Here is a 16,684-nt window from a genome sequence, read left to right on the forward strand (position 1 = left end):
CCCCCGACCGCCTCCGCCACCCCGCCCCTCCCTGCCGCCAAGTCCCCGCCGCCCCACCCTCCCACAGGGACACTCACCCAAGCTGGGAGGCCCCCGGAGGCTCAGGGACCCCGGGGTGGCTCTTGCACTTGGCACAGCAGGAGTAGTCGGCACCCCCAGGGACTGGGCAGGGGCAGCGCGCCCGCGGGGCGGCCTCAGCCTCTGCCTCGTCCCTGGTCCGGGGGCCAGCGTGGTGGTGAATGTAGTGGTGGTGGACGTGCTTCGTGGTCTGCCTGCTCACGAAGCCCCTGGCCCCGAGGAGGGAGCAGCTGGCTGGGACGGCGGCGGGGAGCAGGGGGCCCCCGGGCGGGGGCAGCGCACAGTGCGGCTGGAGGTGGTGGCGGTGGTGGTGGTCCGGGGAGCGCGCACGGGGGCTATAGCGGCCCACGCCCGGGGACTGGCAGCCAGGGGTCTTGAGGACCCTGGACAGGTGGTCGTCCAAGATGGTCTGCGGGTCCTCCTCGTAGCTGCTGGACGGCAGGAGGCAGAGGGGGTGCGGCGCGGGCCCTGCCTCCCGTGAGCCCGGCGCCAGCTCCGCGCCCTCCTTCTCCTCGTCCTGGAAGGGAAGGCAGCATTGGTTGGGGGTCGCCCGGGTCAGCAGGAGCCCCCTCTTCCCCTAATCTGGGCGGGGGGCAGGGTGGCGCCCACCTCTCGGATCTGCTGCAGCCGCTCCTCCAGGCTGTGCCGTGTCTCCAGCTCCAGCTTCAGCTTCTCCAGCCGGGAGATGAGCTCGGCCGCGAAGGCGGCAGGCTCCACGGGGGTCATCTCCTTGGGCAGCCGGTGGGTTCTCTGCGGGGCACGGGGAGGAGATGGGGTGCACGTGGTCAGGGGGCTGCCTGGGCTGGGGAACGGGCGCCGGGACACGGCCACGTCCACGGCCGCACGGGGCCCGGGTGGCGTGGCTGCTTTATGTGCCGGCGCTGCGGCCTCACAGAGAGCCGTGGTCCCCGGCCGTGCGCTGTGGGCACAAGCAGTTGGTCGCACTCCGAGAAGCCGCGCGCACTCCCTCTGTAGTACAACCAGCCCATCAGTCGCTACTCTGAAGTTGAAAATCTTCAAAGACTGTTGTCAAACATCAAAAAAAAAAAAAAAAAAAGGCAGCTCTCTGCAATGAGGAGGGGAGAGCACAACTCAAGGAATAAGAAGTATGAACCTAAACAGAAAGGGAGTTGGGAATGTGAAAAAATAAGATTGGAAGGGAGGTGGGGGGAGCAAAAGGGAAAAAAGAAAAGGAGTCCCAGGGCCCAGATCAGAAGCAGCGATAATTTCTTCCCTGGACACACACTGGGCACCTTTGAGGTGGTGTTGTCAACACTGTCGACCCACCTCGTTCTGGTCCACCCCGCCTCCCATCTCTTTGTACAGAAAATGAAGAAAGCTGCTGCAGGCTAGGAGCAGAGCACTGCTGAGCTTGGCTGCCTGAAGCTGATCTATCAAGGCAAAAGGGAACATCTCCAAGTCAAGTACAGAATATAAAAGGGCCCCAGAACACTGCCAAGAGCAGCTGACAGAGAAACCCCGCCGCCGGCCCTCTGTCCCCTCCTGCCGTCCCAAACCCCCCAACCCCACCCCTGGTCCTTCTGCTTCCTCCCCTCACTTCCCTGCTACTTTGACCCTTTTCTTGGTCGGGGGGGGCGGTGGGCAACAGAAATCCAACCTGCAGAGGCGAGCATTTCCCCGCCTCAGCAATGAACTGAGCCTCACCAGAGCAACCACTGAGCCGCAGGACCCTGGGAGGGGAGAGCCCATCTGGAGACAGCTGCCGTTCTCACCCAGGCTGGCTCCATGCAACACCCCGTGCCCAGCAAAGTGCTGCCTCCTGGAGAAGGCCAGTTTGCACTCCCCAGGACAAAAATCATGTAATTTACAAGACTGGGCAACACAGCTTTTCTTAAACGCACAAAACTCCCCCCAGCACCCTGGCTCCACCAAATCTAAATATATACATCTCATCGATACTGTTGTATTGGGGTGAGGAGACGGTGACTGAGAAGGGGGGCGCTAGAGGTCCCCAGAAAAGCCATCCTCATCGGCTATTTTCACAAATTTTAGTGCCCTGGACTGTTCCAGGAGCTTCAGAGAGAAGTTGCAACAGTCCACACACTAATCCAACACGGGACCAGCAATTCGATGAGCTGATTTTCTACACGCCACAACTGGGGGGCTAGCTGAGTTCTCTGCGGCTGGCAGGAAGGACTCGGAAACAGATGCTGCTCTGAGCTGGGCATTCTCTTCCCTTCCCCAAGGAGCAGTTAGATGGGGCAGGGTGGCCCCCTGAGTGCAGGGGCCAGGGGTTGGCTGCCCTCCAGGACCTGGAAATCGTCAGGGAGGTCCCCGAAAAGCCCTCCACACCCTGCTGGCCTCTCGTCTCAAGCACAGGAAGAAGCACTCATGGATCCTCAAACACTGACTGTAGATTCAACAGGCAGGTCCCCTGGAAACAGGGACAACTGACCTCCAGGGCTTTGGAGCAAAAATGGTCGAGTACAAAGAGGAACAGTGGCTGAAGTGACAGAGCCACGCGGGCAACGCGAGGAGAGGGCCCCGGGGATGTAACTGGCCCCGGCAGGAGGCAGACTCCCCAGCCTCCTGGTTCAGTCAGCCAGTCAGCGCTCGGGGAGACCTACTATGCGCCTGGCACCGGTCTGGTCTCTGCTGAGAAGGAGCTAACAGAGCCGCCCAACGCAAAGCGTGCACCACCTTCCGCCTTTCGGGGCCTGGTTTCTGGGAAGGAACCTCTTGGTTTCTTTGTCTTAGAGAACTCTTTGTTTGTTGAGAAAATGGAGAGGGTCGCAGAGATCATCATGAGGGCCACCGGTCAGGTGGGCCTTCGCCTTCCTCCTGTTCTGAGCTGACCCGCCGTGGAGACCGCACTCCGGGGCCCCGCCCCCGCCCCACAGGCCCCGCCCCCGCCCCACAGGCCCCGCCTCCGCAGGACCACCCCTACCGCGCAGGCGCACTCACCGGGCCCCGCCCCGCGAGGCCCCGCCCCCGCAGAACCACCACCCCACAGCACTCGCCGTGCCCCGCCCCAGCAGACCCCACCCCCAGCAGACTCCCACTCTCCCACCGAGCAGGCGCACTCACCGGGCCCGCCCCGCGAGGCCCCGCCCCCCGCAGACTCCCCCCCCACCCCGCGCAGGCGCACTCACCGGGGGCCCCCGCCCCCGCAGACCCCGCCCCCCGCGCCGCGCAGGCGCACTCACCGGGAAGTGAGGTAGGGACACTTGACCGTTGGCCTTCACACTGCGGTGCATCTCTCTTTGCAGCTGCTTCTTACTCCCCACGCGGTAGGGAGGGACGCCATCTCTAAAGGGAGACGAAGGACAGGGCCCAGCGGCTCACGAGGACGCCTCCAGTGCGCCCACCGAGGACAGACGCCCCGCCCGCCCCCGTCCCTGGGCGCCGGGGCGGACCCTGAGGGGACGTCCAGCCAGGAGCCAGGCGCCCTGCCCCTCAGGCCTCCCTGGAAGCGGCTCCAGCTCGGGACAGGAGCGCCAGCTTGGAAAGAGCTCCCGCCCTCGCTCTGGTCCCAGGAGTGGGCCCACGCGGAGGGAGGGTCCCCCAGCAGGAGACTGAGGCCCTTTGTTTCCTCCAGTGGCCTGCGACCACCGCAGTGCCTAACCCCGCATCGGGGGGCCAGGGCCTTAAAGTACACCAGGCGGTGCTGAGAGCACGGGGCAGACCCACGGAAGACTAAGCCGGGCCGGTGGAGGGGACAGAACTCTCCTGCAGTCACCCTCCCGGTTGTTCCCGAATGTCTTCTTCCCGTCAGTCACCAGCAGGCGTCCTTGGCCGCCTCCCTTCCCTCAGCTCCAAACCCTACTGCCCCCAACCATTGGACTCTCAGATCCACGACCAAGGTGGACATAGAAGAGAAAGCCCCTACTCCCGAGTGTTCTGCGTGAGTCATCCAAGTGAAGTGAGCACCTTCTATGAGCCAAAGCTTATTCTAGGCTCCAGGCAAAACAGCAGTGAAGGGAGGGGATGAGAATGCAGGTGACTCCCTGATAAAGCTTGTGTTCTAATGGAGGGGAATACATAGCAAGGTTTTTTACATAAAAAGCAAAGTCTATGGTAAGTTCAGTGGTAAAGAATCTGCCTGCAATGCAGGAGATGCAGGTTCGATCCCTGGGTCAGGAAATCCTTTGGAGGAGAAAACGGCAACCAACTCCAGCATTCTTGCCTGGGAAATCCCATGGACAGAAGAGCCTGGCGGGCACGCCATTCATGGGGCTGCAGAAGAGTCAGACACGACTTGGCAATTAAACAACAACATGATAAGTTAGAAGCTGGTAAGTACTACGATGAAATGCACTGCGGAAATGGGGAGCAAGGACAGCTGGTGGGGTGGAGCTGCAATTTTAAATGGGACGGGGGGTTGTCAATGAAGTCCTCGCCACAAAGGTGATTTCTGAGCAAAGATAGGGAGGCAGTAGAAGCCCTTATGGAGAAGGCAATGGCACCCCACTCCAGTACTCTTGCCTGGGAAATCCCATAGACGAAGGAATCTGATGGGCTGCCGTTCTATGGGGTCGCACAGAGTCGGACACGACTGACATGATTTAGCAGCAGAGGCCCTTATGTTATCATTATATTTTTATTTTTAAAAATTGAAGTAGTTTGTTTTTAATTTCTGGCCTCACCCTGCGGCATGGGGGATCCCAGTTCCCTGACCAGGGACTGAACCTGCACCCCTGGCATTGGAAGGCAGAGTCTTAACCACTGGACCTCCAGGGGAAGTCCCCATCATTATATCTTTTGGAAAGCAAATGGAAGACGTTTAAAAACACCACCACCACATCCTCCTCCACTCTGCCCAGTCTTCACTGAAAGCAGGACCTGGAGTTGCGAGGACATTTTTAAAAGACTTTTGTTCTTGAAAGCTGCTGGGTCAAGGTGTGATTATATCCCCAAGTGCTCTTCCTTTCGGAAGCTACTTATTTACAAAAGCCTTGGGGTTCAGACGTTTGCATACTGAATCATCCTTTGAGGCAGCAAATGTTGAAATGAGCTGCTTGGCTATTTCCCTTTCCCTGGCATTTTCTTTGTCATCAGGCCCCTGGCTTGTCAGTAGTAGGGGAGCATCAGTTGTGTCTAAGAAAGCCAACTGGTCTCCTTGTGTATATACTATGGTATAACTCTTTGTAGCCCCAAGGACTGTAACCCGCCAGCTGTTCTGTCCATGGGATTTTCCAGGCAAGGATACTGGAGTGGTTGCCATTTCCTCCTCCAGGGGATCTTCCTGACCCAGGGATCCAACCCGCATCTCTTGTGTCTCCTGCATTGCAGGCAGGTTCTTCACCACTAGCGCCCCCTGGGAAGCCCGGGTGGTTACCCTGCCCCCACCTAAAATCCCCTGGGGGGTGGGGGTGATAGTGGGGACCCACAGCTTGGGGCTCATGCTAGTCTGACCAACTCCTGCTGCCCCAAGACTGCAAGACAAAGTTCACATCCTGCCAGCAACTCTCTTGGATCCACCAGGATCTCCCAGTGAGGCACACAGGGGCCCCACCCGCCCCTCCAAGGCTCTGACCTTGAGCGCCCTCTGGCAGCCTCTGCCCCTCACCTCTTGCCTCCCAAGATGAAAGCAGTGCTAAGACTTGTGCTCGTTTTTTCTTTTCCCATATAAAGCAGGAGACAGGTGAACTGGGGAGGCAGTTGAGAAAGGGAGCTGGGGGAGCACATCACGGGCCACTTGAAGGCGGAGGAACAGTTGGGTTCTGGAAACACCCCTGCGACCAACACCCAGGGCAGCCCCCTGCCCCCAGGGCAGGCGGAGGATCTGGCTGCCAGTGCGGAAACCTGTGACCAGTGCGGAAACCTGTGACCAGTGCAGAAAGGGAGCTTCTAACCCAGCTCAGAGGCCTACCAGGCGCCTTCAGGGAAATGTGACTTTAATCCAGCCCCCTCCTCCCCGAAGCCAAGACTCTTCTTCCAAAACAGCCCCTCATTCCAGAAGGGGGCCTCTCTTCTTTTCATCCAGGCTCTACAGAAGTCTGTGATCAGTTTCCTGGCTTCTCAGGATTGTGAGCTGATGTGCGCCCAAGTCTTGGTCCCTGAACAGTTTCCTTTAATTATAAACATTTTAGCTAACGAGCCTGCTGCCGGGCCAGCTGTTTCTGGGGAGCACGGTTTTGAAGTGTGGACTCCACTTAGCTGCCATTTAAGCTGAGCCAATTAGCTTAGCCTTTTGACTGGGCCATGCCCGGCCTAACCTGAATGCTGCTTTCCGGCGGCTTTGAAATAGCTGGCTCACGTGCACACATGTCCACTTGCGTTTCCGTTTGGCCACCACTCCGAGGGCGGCCTCTGATCACAGCCAGCATCAAAAGGCTGGTTTGTAAGATAAGGCACTATGTGAAGTTCACTCAGACACTTTCCCCAGGGACCAGAATAAACCCATAAATAAGATAAAAGGAAATAAAAATAAATAAAATGATCTGGGCCACCCTCTGCAAGAAACGCATCTCGGGCTGATTTTGTGATGCCCCGAGCAGACACTGACTTCAGAAGCAGCTCTGTGCAGAGAGAGAAGTCAGGGTGCCGCCTCCACGCTGGCCTCCCGACTTTCACTTCCTAACAGGCCACACCTGGGCGGCAGGAACCTGCTGCTCCTGGTGTATGCAACCCCCCCCCCCCCACCAACTTGGCTGGGAGTCTAACTTTCAAAAAAAACAAGATTTAAAAAAGTCATTTCTTCTGAGAATGTAGGTTTTGGAACAACAGGCTCGTAAAACGGCCTTCTCAGAGGCCTGTGCGAAGACTCAAATTCCTAGCCATCTTCAATGGGACTTTCTGCTTAGCGGGGAACCAGCAGTGGGGCTGCCGTCTATGGGGTCACACAGAGTTGGACACGACTGAAGTGACTTAGCAGCAGCAGCAGTGGGCAGCAGGCCCTGGCCCTCTGGCCCCCAAGGCTCCCTGGACACACTTGGCAAGGCCGCCCAACCCAGCTTCTCCCCAGCCTCAGGCAGAGGTCCCCAGACTTCATTGGTTCTGTGGCAAATGAGACCAAGGCTTCACCAGGCTTGTGTCTAATGAACTCCAGCCTTCTGGAGTCTATTGAAGGCGGCCCGTGACCCCCGTCCCCCCCACCCAAGCTGCGCCCCTCCCCAGCCCCCAGCAGGGCAGCCAGCCCCTTGCTGGCCATTGTGCCCTGGAGAAGCAGCCAGGGCCCTTTTCATGCTTTATGGGGGTCCTATTCACTCATGCGAGGAGATTTCAAAGGGGCCTGCTGCCTCTCATCCCTGAGCTTCCCGAGTGGACAATGGGCTAAAAGCGACTCAGTTCAGCTTTTCCTCCCCCGCGCTCCGCACCATGCCGGGCCGCAACTGGCTGAGCTGAAGAGGGTATAATCCCAGCCAGGAACCTGCCCAGCACCGGGCCAGCGGCCAGAAAGTGCCTCGCCCAGCGGACTGTGCCTGCCAAGCCGAAGGGCCTGGGACCCCTAGGATCTCCAAGCCCGGTCCCGCCCCATCAGAGCGGCTCTCGTCCTGAGACCCCTTTGTCCACCCTGCATAGGCAGCGGGAGGCAGCCCCACGCTGATGGGAATTGTGGGCCCAGGGTTGTCAGCACGTCCACCTGGGGATGGATGGCTGCATCCAGAGAGCTGCCCTTGAGGCTGGGCGGCCAGAGCCACACACTCCCCCACGCCCCTGGTACTGACCTCAGGAAGGCAGGCTCCAGTGCGTGGGCCCAGCCTTGGCATCCTGGTTACTCGTCCCTGTTCAAGGGGGCTGTGCTGAAGAGGGAGCGGACCCCGCCCTGAGGTCCTGCCGCCTGGGACCCAGGGTACCCACTGGGAGCACCCAGAGAGCGGCTGCTGCACAAGGGGTCAGCCTCGGCCTCCCCACCCGCCTGGACCTTCCTGGCCCACATGCTGACCCAGGACAGCTGACTTCTTCCTGTGCTCTGGGTGCCTTAAGTCCACGGCGCTTTAGCTAAAGGTGGGGAGGGTAAGGGCTTTGAAGACACCTCTGAGGAAGCCGCCTTTCTGGGCAGGGTCTAAAGAAGCAGGGGAGGGGGTAGTTAGACCTCCCCCCACCCCAGCCCCAAGTCATTAAGGGCTTCCCTGGCGGCTCTGCCAGCACACAAGACCTGGGATTGAAACCTGGGTCAGGAAGATCCTTTGGAAAATGGAATAGGGACCCACTCCAGTATTCCTGCCTGGAGAATTCCACAGACAGAGGAGCCTGGTGGGCTACAGTCCACAGGGTTGCAAAGTGTCAGATGTGACCGAGCAACTAACACTTCACTAAGTCATTAAAAAAGAAAGCTGTGTGGTCACTAATAAATAGAGAGAGACTCAGAGTAGCTCAAAGATCTCCTTGTCTACTGGTCCTATTTCTGCGATTGCTCACGTGGGGAGCAGCAGCAGGCTGAGGGCAGGGGCCTGTGGGCTGGACCTCAGTTCTGTCTCTGACGGGAGCAGTTACAGGAGCACCAGGCCTTCCTGCCCGGGCTGAGAGTCATGAGCGGCAGCCAGTTTTTCTGATTGGGTCTTGTGAGGCTCAGCCAGGTATGGGGACTACACCCAAGTTATCTCATCCCAAACCCAGAATAACACCTCGGTGACGAAGAGCAGGAGGCAAGCCAAAAATAATCTCTAAGAAAACTAAACAGAAGCCTCACAGTCTTCAGTCAACTATGTTTAACTACGGAGATTCACTCAATACCCTCATTCAGACGCAACTTACACTCTTATTTTACACATAACGCTGACTCCCATGCAATCCACTCTAGTTAAGAACCAGAGAAGTGGTGCTAGAAACGAGCACACAAGCACAGAACGACGCCAGCGGCGTGGCAGTGGTTTTCGGGGGTGGGGGGCACCAGTGCTCTGGGGCAGAAAGCGTGAGAGTGGAAATGTCAGTCTCCCAGTCGTGGCTGACTCCCTGTGTCCCCTGGACTGCAGCCCGCCAGGCTCCTCTGTCCATGGGAGTTCCCAGGCAAGAGTAATGGAGTGGGTTGCCATTTCCTTCCCCAGGGGATCTTCCTGACCCAGGGATCGAACCCAGGTCTCCTGCACTGCAGGCGGATCCTTTACTGACTGAGCCACCAGGGAAGCCTCCTGGGGGCAGAAAGCCTTATACAATGTTGAATTCTTTGAAATCACGTTACACTGTGGTATGAAAACAGAACTTCAGATTAATTATCTGCACCAAGAAACAGAATATATCTTGTCTAATACTATTCAATAGGAGGGAGCAAAAACATTGTTTTAAGAAACATGTATTTTCTAAGTACCATAACTATGGAAGACTCACCTCTGTAAGAGCCCTCATCTCTTCATGCTGGATGAATGGCGGTTTCCCTCTCTTCATTTCACTCAAGCCAAAGAGCTATTCTTGTATTAAATCTCACCTTAAACATCTCTCTCCTTTTACTAACAGGGGAACCTGAGGTGATACAATAAAAGCCACTAGGAAACTCAAGTCAAGTTTCAAACCAATCCGTCCACTTTCCTTTCAATCGGCTCCATGCCCCAGGCCAAGCAACAGATCGCCGGCCAATGGAAACCAGATCATTTCAAGCAAACTGGAAGAAGAGCTGGTCCGGCCTTGGGAAGGTAGAAGGGACAGACTGGAAATAAGTGTGCCAGAAGCAACAACAGCTCCACGGGCTTGCATGTAGAAAGCGGCCCCCTTAGCAGAAGATTCTACTCCAGAGCGTTTGAGGAAGACTCTCCAAAGACCATTCCTAGAGCGGTGGTTCCCAGCTGGGCTCCACCTCTGAGCCTCTTGAATCAGAATCTCCTAGGTTGGCAGGAGATGGGGATGTCTGGTCCATGCCGCCACCCCACCCCCACCCACCTGAGACTCACAGAGCATCCTTATTCTCTGTCTACAGAGGTCACCACTGCACGACCTCAGCGACCTCCAGCTCAGAGCATGACCCTGCCCATGGCCCGCTGACCTCATCTGACCACCCTGATGGCTGGGACTGCCTTCAGGAGCCCCAGCTGTCCATCTGCAGAAGAACCAGGATCCGAGACAACTCTGGAGAGAACGCCCAGCGACAGGGCAGGCACCACAGTGGCGCTTGCTGGACTAAGCCATCCGAGAGGGCAGCACACAGCGGCTTGGGGAGAGCGTGGGCTCCCGGCTCCACTGTCACCGCGCCCAGAGACAGCCTCCTGCTTCCCACCGGTCCGTTCTGCAGACACAACACCTGGACTCAAGACCCGCCAAGCTGTTCTGCCCACAGGGAAAAGTGGGCGGAATGACAAGCAGAAGGGGGGTGTCTGTACTCAGGGAACCTGCAGGCGTTGCCCTTAACCTTCTACCTTAGTTCAGTTTTCTTCTGTGAAGATACTTTCCGATCCCCATTCAAGGCTCTAAGCCTCCAGCTACCCAGGCTCCCAAGGGACCCTCCTGCACTAAAGCTGAGCCACACCAGTGGCTCACTCCCGTCCCAGCCAACAGACATCCACACGGACACAGGTGGGCTTAGCAACGCCAGCCAAGGACCCCGCCCCACTGCTCTGGCGGGCCACACTGCCAGCCGGGCACGTGGTGGGAAAGCAGAAGGCACTTACACGCTACTGTCTGTCATGGACATGGAGTCGTCGGTCAGCGCGTCACTGGATATCTCGCTGTCGTTGGCGCTGGTGGCCGGCGCGAAGACGTAGCCGGAGCCCACGTGGTACGGGCTCACGGGGTCACTCCTCCTGAAGGACCTGTGGGGAAGGGGCCACAGCTGTGCATCCCGACTCTCGCCCAAAACCCGGGGCGCCCAGGAGACCCCGGGACAGTCCCCAGCCTGTTTGAGGCCAGCCTGCTGCCCAGGGCCTGGTGATCCTCTGGGCTGAGCCACTGACCTGCCCTGGGGAGAGAGCAGGGGGCTTCTCCGCCCCCGAGGGGGCTCAGGGCCTCAAGGGACACTTCCAGCGGACTCTACCCCTGGAGGGGAGCTGAGGGGACGACGGAGCGAGTCAGCGCAGACGGATTGTCCCCGCCTGGGAAGTGAGGTGGCCCTTTACACGTGACCTCATCTGATCCTCGAGGCCACCTGGGTGGAGAGGGCGTGTGCCCATTTCACAGACGTGCCCGGGTGGCCCTGGATCACAGAACCACAGCCAGCGGGCATGGGACCCATCCGGACGACTCCCCCTCAGCCTGTCTCTCTGCTTCTTCACACGGGACTAGCCTCAGTGTCGAAAGACGCTCCAGCGTGAGAGGCAGAACAACCGACCTGTAGCGGGTGTCCAGACTCCCTGGTGGAGGAACCGGTGTGGTGGTGGGGATGCTCCCTGGGACAGGTGGGCCTGGTGACCCTGGATGGGACAAGGGGGTGGGGGCCAGGGAAGTGAAGAGCAGCAGAAGGTCCTCCACCCTGAGCGGCGGTGGGGTTGGGGAAGGCCTGAGGCTTTCCCAGAAGCCATGGGATCCAGGGGCCTGGGTCAGACTGAGGCGGGGGTGGTGGGGGTGGGCAGGGAGCTGCTGCACAGTTGGGCAGAAGGACCCCGAGGAAGGTGGGCACCGCGGCCTGAATGAAGGTGGGGGGGTCCTGCCTTTGGGACCTGCCCTCTGGCTGCAGCGACGAAGCGGACAAGTGACACTCAGAGCTGTAACGCTTCACAGGAGGATGGACCTTATAAATGATCTAACCCAACCCCTCAGTTTAGAAATGTCAGTAAAAACCAAGAGCTGCCACCAGTCAACTGTCAACTCACTGGAAAAGAGCCCGATGCTGGGAAAGACTGAGGGCAGGAGGAGAAGGGGGCGACAGAGGATGAGATGGCTTGATGGCATCACTGACTCGGTGGACATGGGTTTGAGCAAACTCCAGGACATGGTGAAGGACAGGGAGGCCCGGCGTGCTGCAGTCCATGGGGTCGCAAAGAGCTGGACACGACGGAGCGACTGAACCACCACAGCGTCAGGTCGGGGCTCAGGGTGGGCGGGGCCCCGTTTCCTCCTGCCGCACCCCCAGCAGCACAGTAGCTGCTGAAGGACTGCTCCCCAGTCACTGTCAAGGCCCCCCCGGGGCGACGCAGCCCCAGGCAGGGGCCACGTGCTGGGGGTCGGCCGCGTGGAGCCCACATCAGGGCCTGGAGGAGCTGATGGCAGCAGAGATCCCCAATCTGCCGGTCTGAGTGAAGCCAGACCTTGGAGATGTCAGGTGGCCGAGAAGCGACCAGGAAGTGCTCACAAGGAGCGTGGCGTGAGCCCCCTGGACTCCTGGCCCCGATGCTCCGGCCTCACTGGCCCATCGGTGAGGGAGGGGGACCTGGCCCTTCCCTCCTCGCCCTGGATTCTCAGTGCTGATGACAGGAGGCCGGTGGGATCCTCCATGACTGGGAACTGGTGCCCACGTCTCCAGTGTGGCGTTTCCAGACGGCGGGGCAGGAGGAAGACGGGGCAGGGGACCGCCCACGAGAGGCCCGGGGTCCTCCCAGAGCAGAGGCAGGGCGAGGGGTGGCTGGTGCAGCACTCACGAGGAGGTGCGCTCCGCGGCGTCTCCCCTACGGGTGGGGGAAGAAAACGCTTCCCTGTGGTCAGGGTGGCCCCAAGGAGCAGGTGGGGACAGGTCATGGGGTCACCCGAGATGTTAAACTGTCCCAAAGCTCCAATCTCCTGGGCAGACCCCTGCCTCAAAGCAGGACAGAGCTTCCCAAGGGGCTCAGTGGTCAAGAATCCGCCTGCCAATGCAAGAGACACAGGTTTGATCCCTGGGTCGGGAAGATCCCCTCAAGGAGGAAATCACAACCCACTCCAGTGTTCTTGCCTGGGAAATCCCACAGACAGAGGAGCCTGGAGGGTGCAGTCCACAGGGTCGTCAAAGTCAGACACGGCTGAGCGACTGAACAATTAAGATGGAGGGGATGGCGGTCCTCAGGGCTCCGTCACGCGGAACCGGGAAGCTCTGTCAGCTGGGTGTCCCGGGGTGTCCCAGCCTCCACAGACATGGGGTCCCCCTCAAACGACATGTGGTTCAGACACGGCCACTGGCCCGGGGCTGGGAACACCCTCCAAGGGCACTGTTTACAGGGGTCGTGGTACCGGGGCGCTGTTTACAGGGGGTTGTGGTAATGCTCCAGAAAACCACCCACCAGCAAAAACAAGGCATTCTCGAGTGGCATTTATCAGGATGACTGCACAGCGCTGGTGTGTTTCCTCGTGATGGCCTGTCCTGTGTGTGCAGGTGACAAGCCCCCTGAGAGCGGGCCAGCCCGTCTGCCTCCCTGGGGCCTACCCCCCAGCACTGCCCGTCGTGTGTGGCTCGTGGCAGAAGCTCACAGCTTTGTCCACACTCCCTTTTTTAAGGACCTAGGACACAGTGGGCTGCTGAACGGGTTTTCCATCTAAGAGGTGTAACAGATCAAAAAAGCCCGAACAGCCTGGAATAGCCTCTGCGCCCTGCCCACCCCGTGTTGCTATCTTTGCAGGCTTCACACACCCGCAGCACACCAGGTGAGGGCTGCAACAGCGGCTGCAGGGAGGGAGTGACTAAGAGGCCCCCTCCCCCCAGCAGAAAAAGGTGCCTCCCTCAGACGCTGTGTGTGGACACAGCTCTGTGCTCCCGGTCAGACACCGGGGCCCAAAATAAACTGGGCTCCCTCCCCTCCAACATAGAGGGCTACTGTGCCATCAGCAGTTACAAGTGGAATATACTGCTCCTCGCTCAGTCCCTGCAGTAAAGTACAGGGGTTTTCCTTCCATCATCACAAGACGACTCAGAGGAAGGTAGCTGAGTCGTAGGGAGAGACACAGAGTTGATTTTTTCTTTTTTTTAAGAACCCAGAACTTTGTCAAGACCGCCACAAAATTTGGAGAAAATGAATTAGAACTCCTTTCCTGTGATCGCTTTAAAAAAAAAAAAGAAACTCAACCAGGCCACGGTAATTGTACCCAGATGGGGCTTGTTTCTTCAGGGCCTTGCTGCAAGCCCCTTGATTCCTTCGGAGAGCAGAGGCTGGGACAGCGCTGGTGCTGGGCACCCTGAGGCCGCGGTTTCAGCGCGCACAGGGCTTCGGCAGTCAGGGGGCGGAGGCCCCTGGGACCCTGCTCCGCACGCCCCCGGCCTGGTCTTACCTGTGATCACGCGGTCCCGCCCCCTCCCCCACTCCAGGGCCAGGCCCACAGAGAGAGCAGACCCGGCCTCTGGGACCCTTTCTGGGGCCCCTCAAAACAACGCACCGTCAAAGGCGTTGGCTTCTAAGGCTGTGCGTTTGAGGCTCTTCCTTTCAGAAGCCCCCGCCCAGAAGGGGACGCTCCCTCCAGCAGCATCTTCTAGGGGAGGAGCGGGTGGTGGAGGGCGCGGCCCGGTGCGCAGGCGGGGCGCGCATCAGCACAGCGCCCCCTCGGCCGGCTCCCAGCACAGCCTTCCTCGGGCGTCCTGTTCTTCCACGACGTCGAAGCCGAGCTGGCTCCAGTGGCTCCCGCAGAAACGGGCCCCATCAGCGATGGCTTCGGGGGGACAGGAAGCACTAGGAGCTGGCAGGGGACACCTGCTGGGCCCCTGATGCACGTTAAGGCCATGAGGCCGGGAGCCAGTGATAGACAGGGGCGACCACCCAGAGGCCGTCCCAGCGCCAGGCCAGCCCCGCACACCGCCCGCCGCTGTCCTCCAGGGAGGTGGGGAGCGTGCGCGCGCGTGAGTGTGTGCGCGCACGCCCCTCCTCTGAGGACCCTGTCTCCTCTACCAGTGTGTCTGACCCTTTATGACCCCGTGGGTCCGCCAGGCCCCTCTGTCCATGGAATTCTCTAGGCAAGAACACTGGAGTGGGCAGCCATTCCCTTCTCCAGGGGATCGTCACAATCCAGGGATGGAATCCACGTTTCCTGCACTGCAGGTGGATTTTTTTTACTGTCTGAGCCACCAGGGAAGCCCCTTTATATGAAACCCAACACCAAATCAGTAAGAACACAAATAAGTCTTTAAAAGTGAGGCTCCTCTGAGTGCCCAAGGTAAACTCAGGGCTTGGTGACCAGCTGGTGCCCTTGGTGACCACCTCAACAGCTGGTGACAGGGAGCCCTCAGCAGGACTCGGGCTCTCTGTCTCCTTCATTTGACTAAATCGAGCCGGTCTGTAGGCCAGGGACCTGGCTTCATGAGTGGAGGGGAGGCAGACTTGAGCTGGAGGCGCTCCCTACATCCCAGGAACTAGCTGGGAACTTGGACACCAGCTCAACAAGCACAGGGAGTCGGGGCGGGGGTGGGGACACCTGAGGCTGACGGGCGCAGTGGGTGGTGGCACAGTCGTTGCCGCAGGGGGCTAAGGAGAGACGCGGGAGGCCCCTGCAAGTCAGCGATCACTCAGGACAGCAACGTACGCTCACGCAACAACAAAACCGCCACTGGAAGCCCTGGATGTGCCCCAGACAGTGAAACAACGTTGGCCTGAGCCCTGCAGGCCACTCGGCGAGCTCAGGGAGTGCACGAGCCCGAGGACAAGCTCTCCGCACAATAAGAAACGGTCATTTGTGGACCTGGCTTGACCACGTAGGGACCACAGAACTCCCCTGCTCAACCTGGAGGAGCCGAGGCTGGAAGCACAATGTCTCCTCACGAGTCACGGAATCTCTTCTCCCCTGCCCACTTTTCCTGTGATCATAAAACTAGCCCAGTGAGTTGTTGGGCCGTGGCACCCCTTTGCCTGCCTGCGTGTAAACCTCACAAGCGTCCTTTCTAACAGGTCACTTCTTAGCTGTCACACTGCGTCCGAGCTCTTTTCTGCTCTGAGACCTAAAGGACTAAGGTACCGGAGCTCCTCGGAGCCCCGGAGAGAACACCAAACTGTTCCAGAGCTTCACAGCGGATGCGGGCGGGGACTCAGGGCTCTCTCTCTGAAAGGAAGACCTGAACCCGGTTGCCCTTTTCGCACACCAGTGGCAAGCGTGATTAAATCAAGCTAACTATAATGCCTCATGTCTGTTCAAACCATGTCCCTTTACAATAGGCTTTTCGTTCATTATTCTGATCCTAACAGCAACCTGTGATATCAGCAGAAGGGACAGTGTCCTCTCATCTGCAGGACACCCAGGCTTCAGCAAGACTTCAGCCCAGGTGGGAAGAGGTGGACAGGGCTGCACCTTAGGCCTTTGAATAGCGCGGGGCAGCTCCTAACACACCGCAGGCACCCTTGAGTATCTTGCACGTTAAAAAAAAAAAAAGTACTGGGTAGGTCTTAATCCCTCTCTGACAATGCCCAGGTAAGACATATGCAGTCCAGGTAAGGTACCAGCCTCTCAACCCAACAGGGGTACAAAGTCAGGCAGGAATCTAGTAGGAAACCCAGGGGGCCAATGTCATTTACATACGAACAACGCCCACCAATCCCAACCAAAGACGCACAGACGAAACACAAAGGAGGGTGCTCGGCTGCAGACACCCCCTTAACGCTGAATCCCGGTAGAAACACCCAGGCTGGGCCGGGAGGGGGCGGGGTCCCGACTGCCCACCCACAAAGGGGAGGGTCCCAGGAGGCTCCCGCCCCGGAGCCCGACCGGCTCCAAAACCAGCCAGGGCGCGGTTTACAAAGGTGGCGCTCTGGGCCCTGACCCCGGGGGGACACAGAAGCCCCACTGTCTCAAGGCTCCCGGAGAAGCCGCCTGACCACAGGCCTTAAGTAGCCTCGGCGACGGCTGCCAGCCTGGAGGGCACGGAGGCCAGCGGGGCTTTCCCCAAGTGTCCGCA

At 59.1% G+C, this 16,684-nt stretch overlaps 1 protein-coding gene across 6 annotated transcripts in view; it reads right to left on the reverse strand.

Moving 5' to 3' along the window:
• Positions 1-16,684, reverse strand: part of AXIN2 (axin 2) — a 39,878-nt gene that overhangs the window by 6,921 nt on the left and 16,273 nt on the right. For all 6 annotated transcript variants that reach the window (XM_088829415.1, XM_055408768.2, XM_055408764.2 and 3 more), the window contains 4 exons: positions 10,581-10,721; positions 3,246-3,348; positions 688-828; positions 78-595 (listed from right to left, as the gene is read on the reverse strand). In XM_088829415.1, coding sequence (XP_088685541.1) covers positions 78-595; positions 688-828; positions 3,246-3,348; positions 10,581-10,721 — 903 coding nt within the window. The remainder of the gene's footprint in view (positions 1-77; positions 596-687; positions 829-3,245; positions 3,349-10,580; positions 10,722-16,684) is intronic.

Source organism: Moschus berezovskii, chromosome 20 (genome assembly GCF_049115385.1).
Source record: "Moschus berezovskii isolate FMDL1 chromosome 20, NW_MosBer_1.0, whole genome shotgun sequence".
NCBI lineage: Eukaryota > Metazoa > Chordata > Mammalia > Artiodactyla > Moschidae > Moschus > Moschus berezovskii.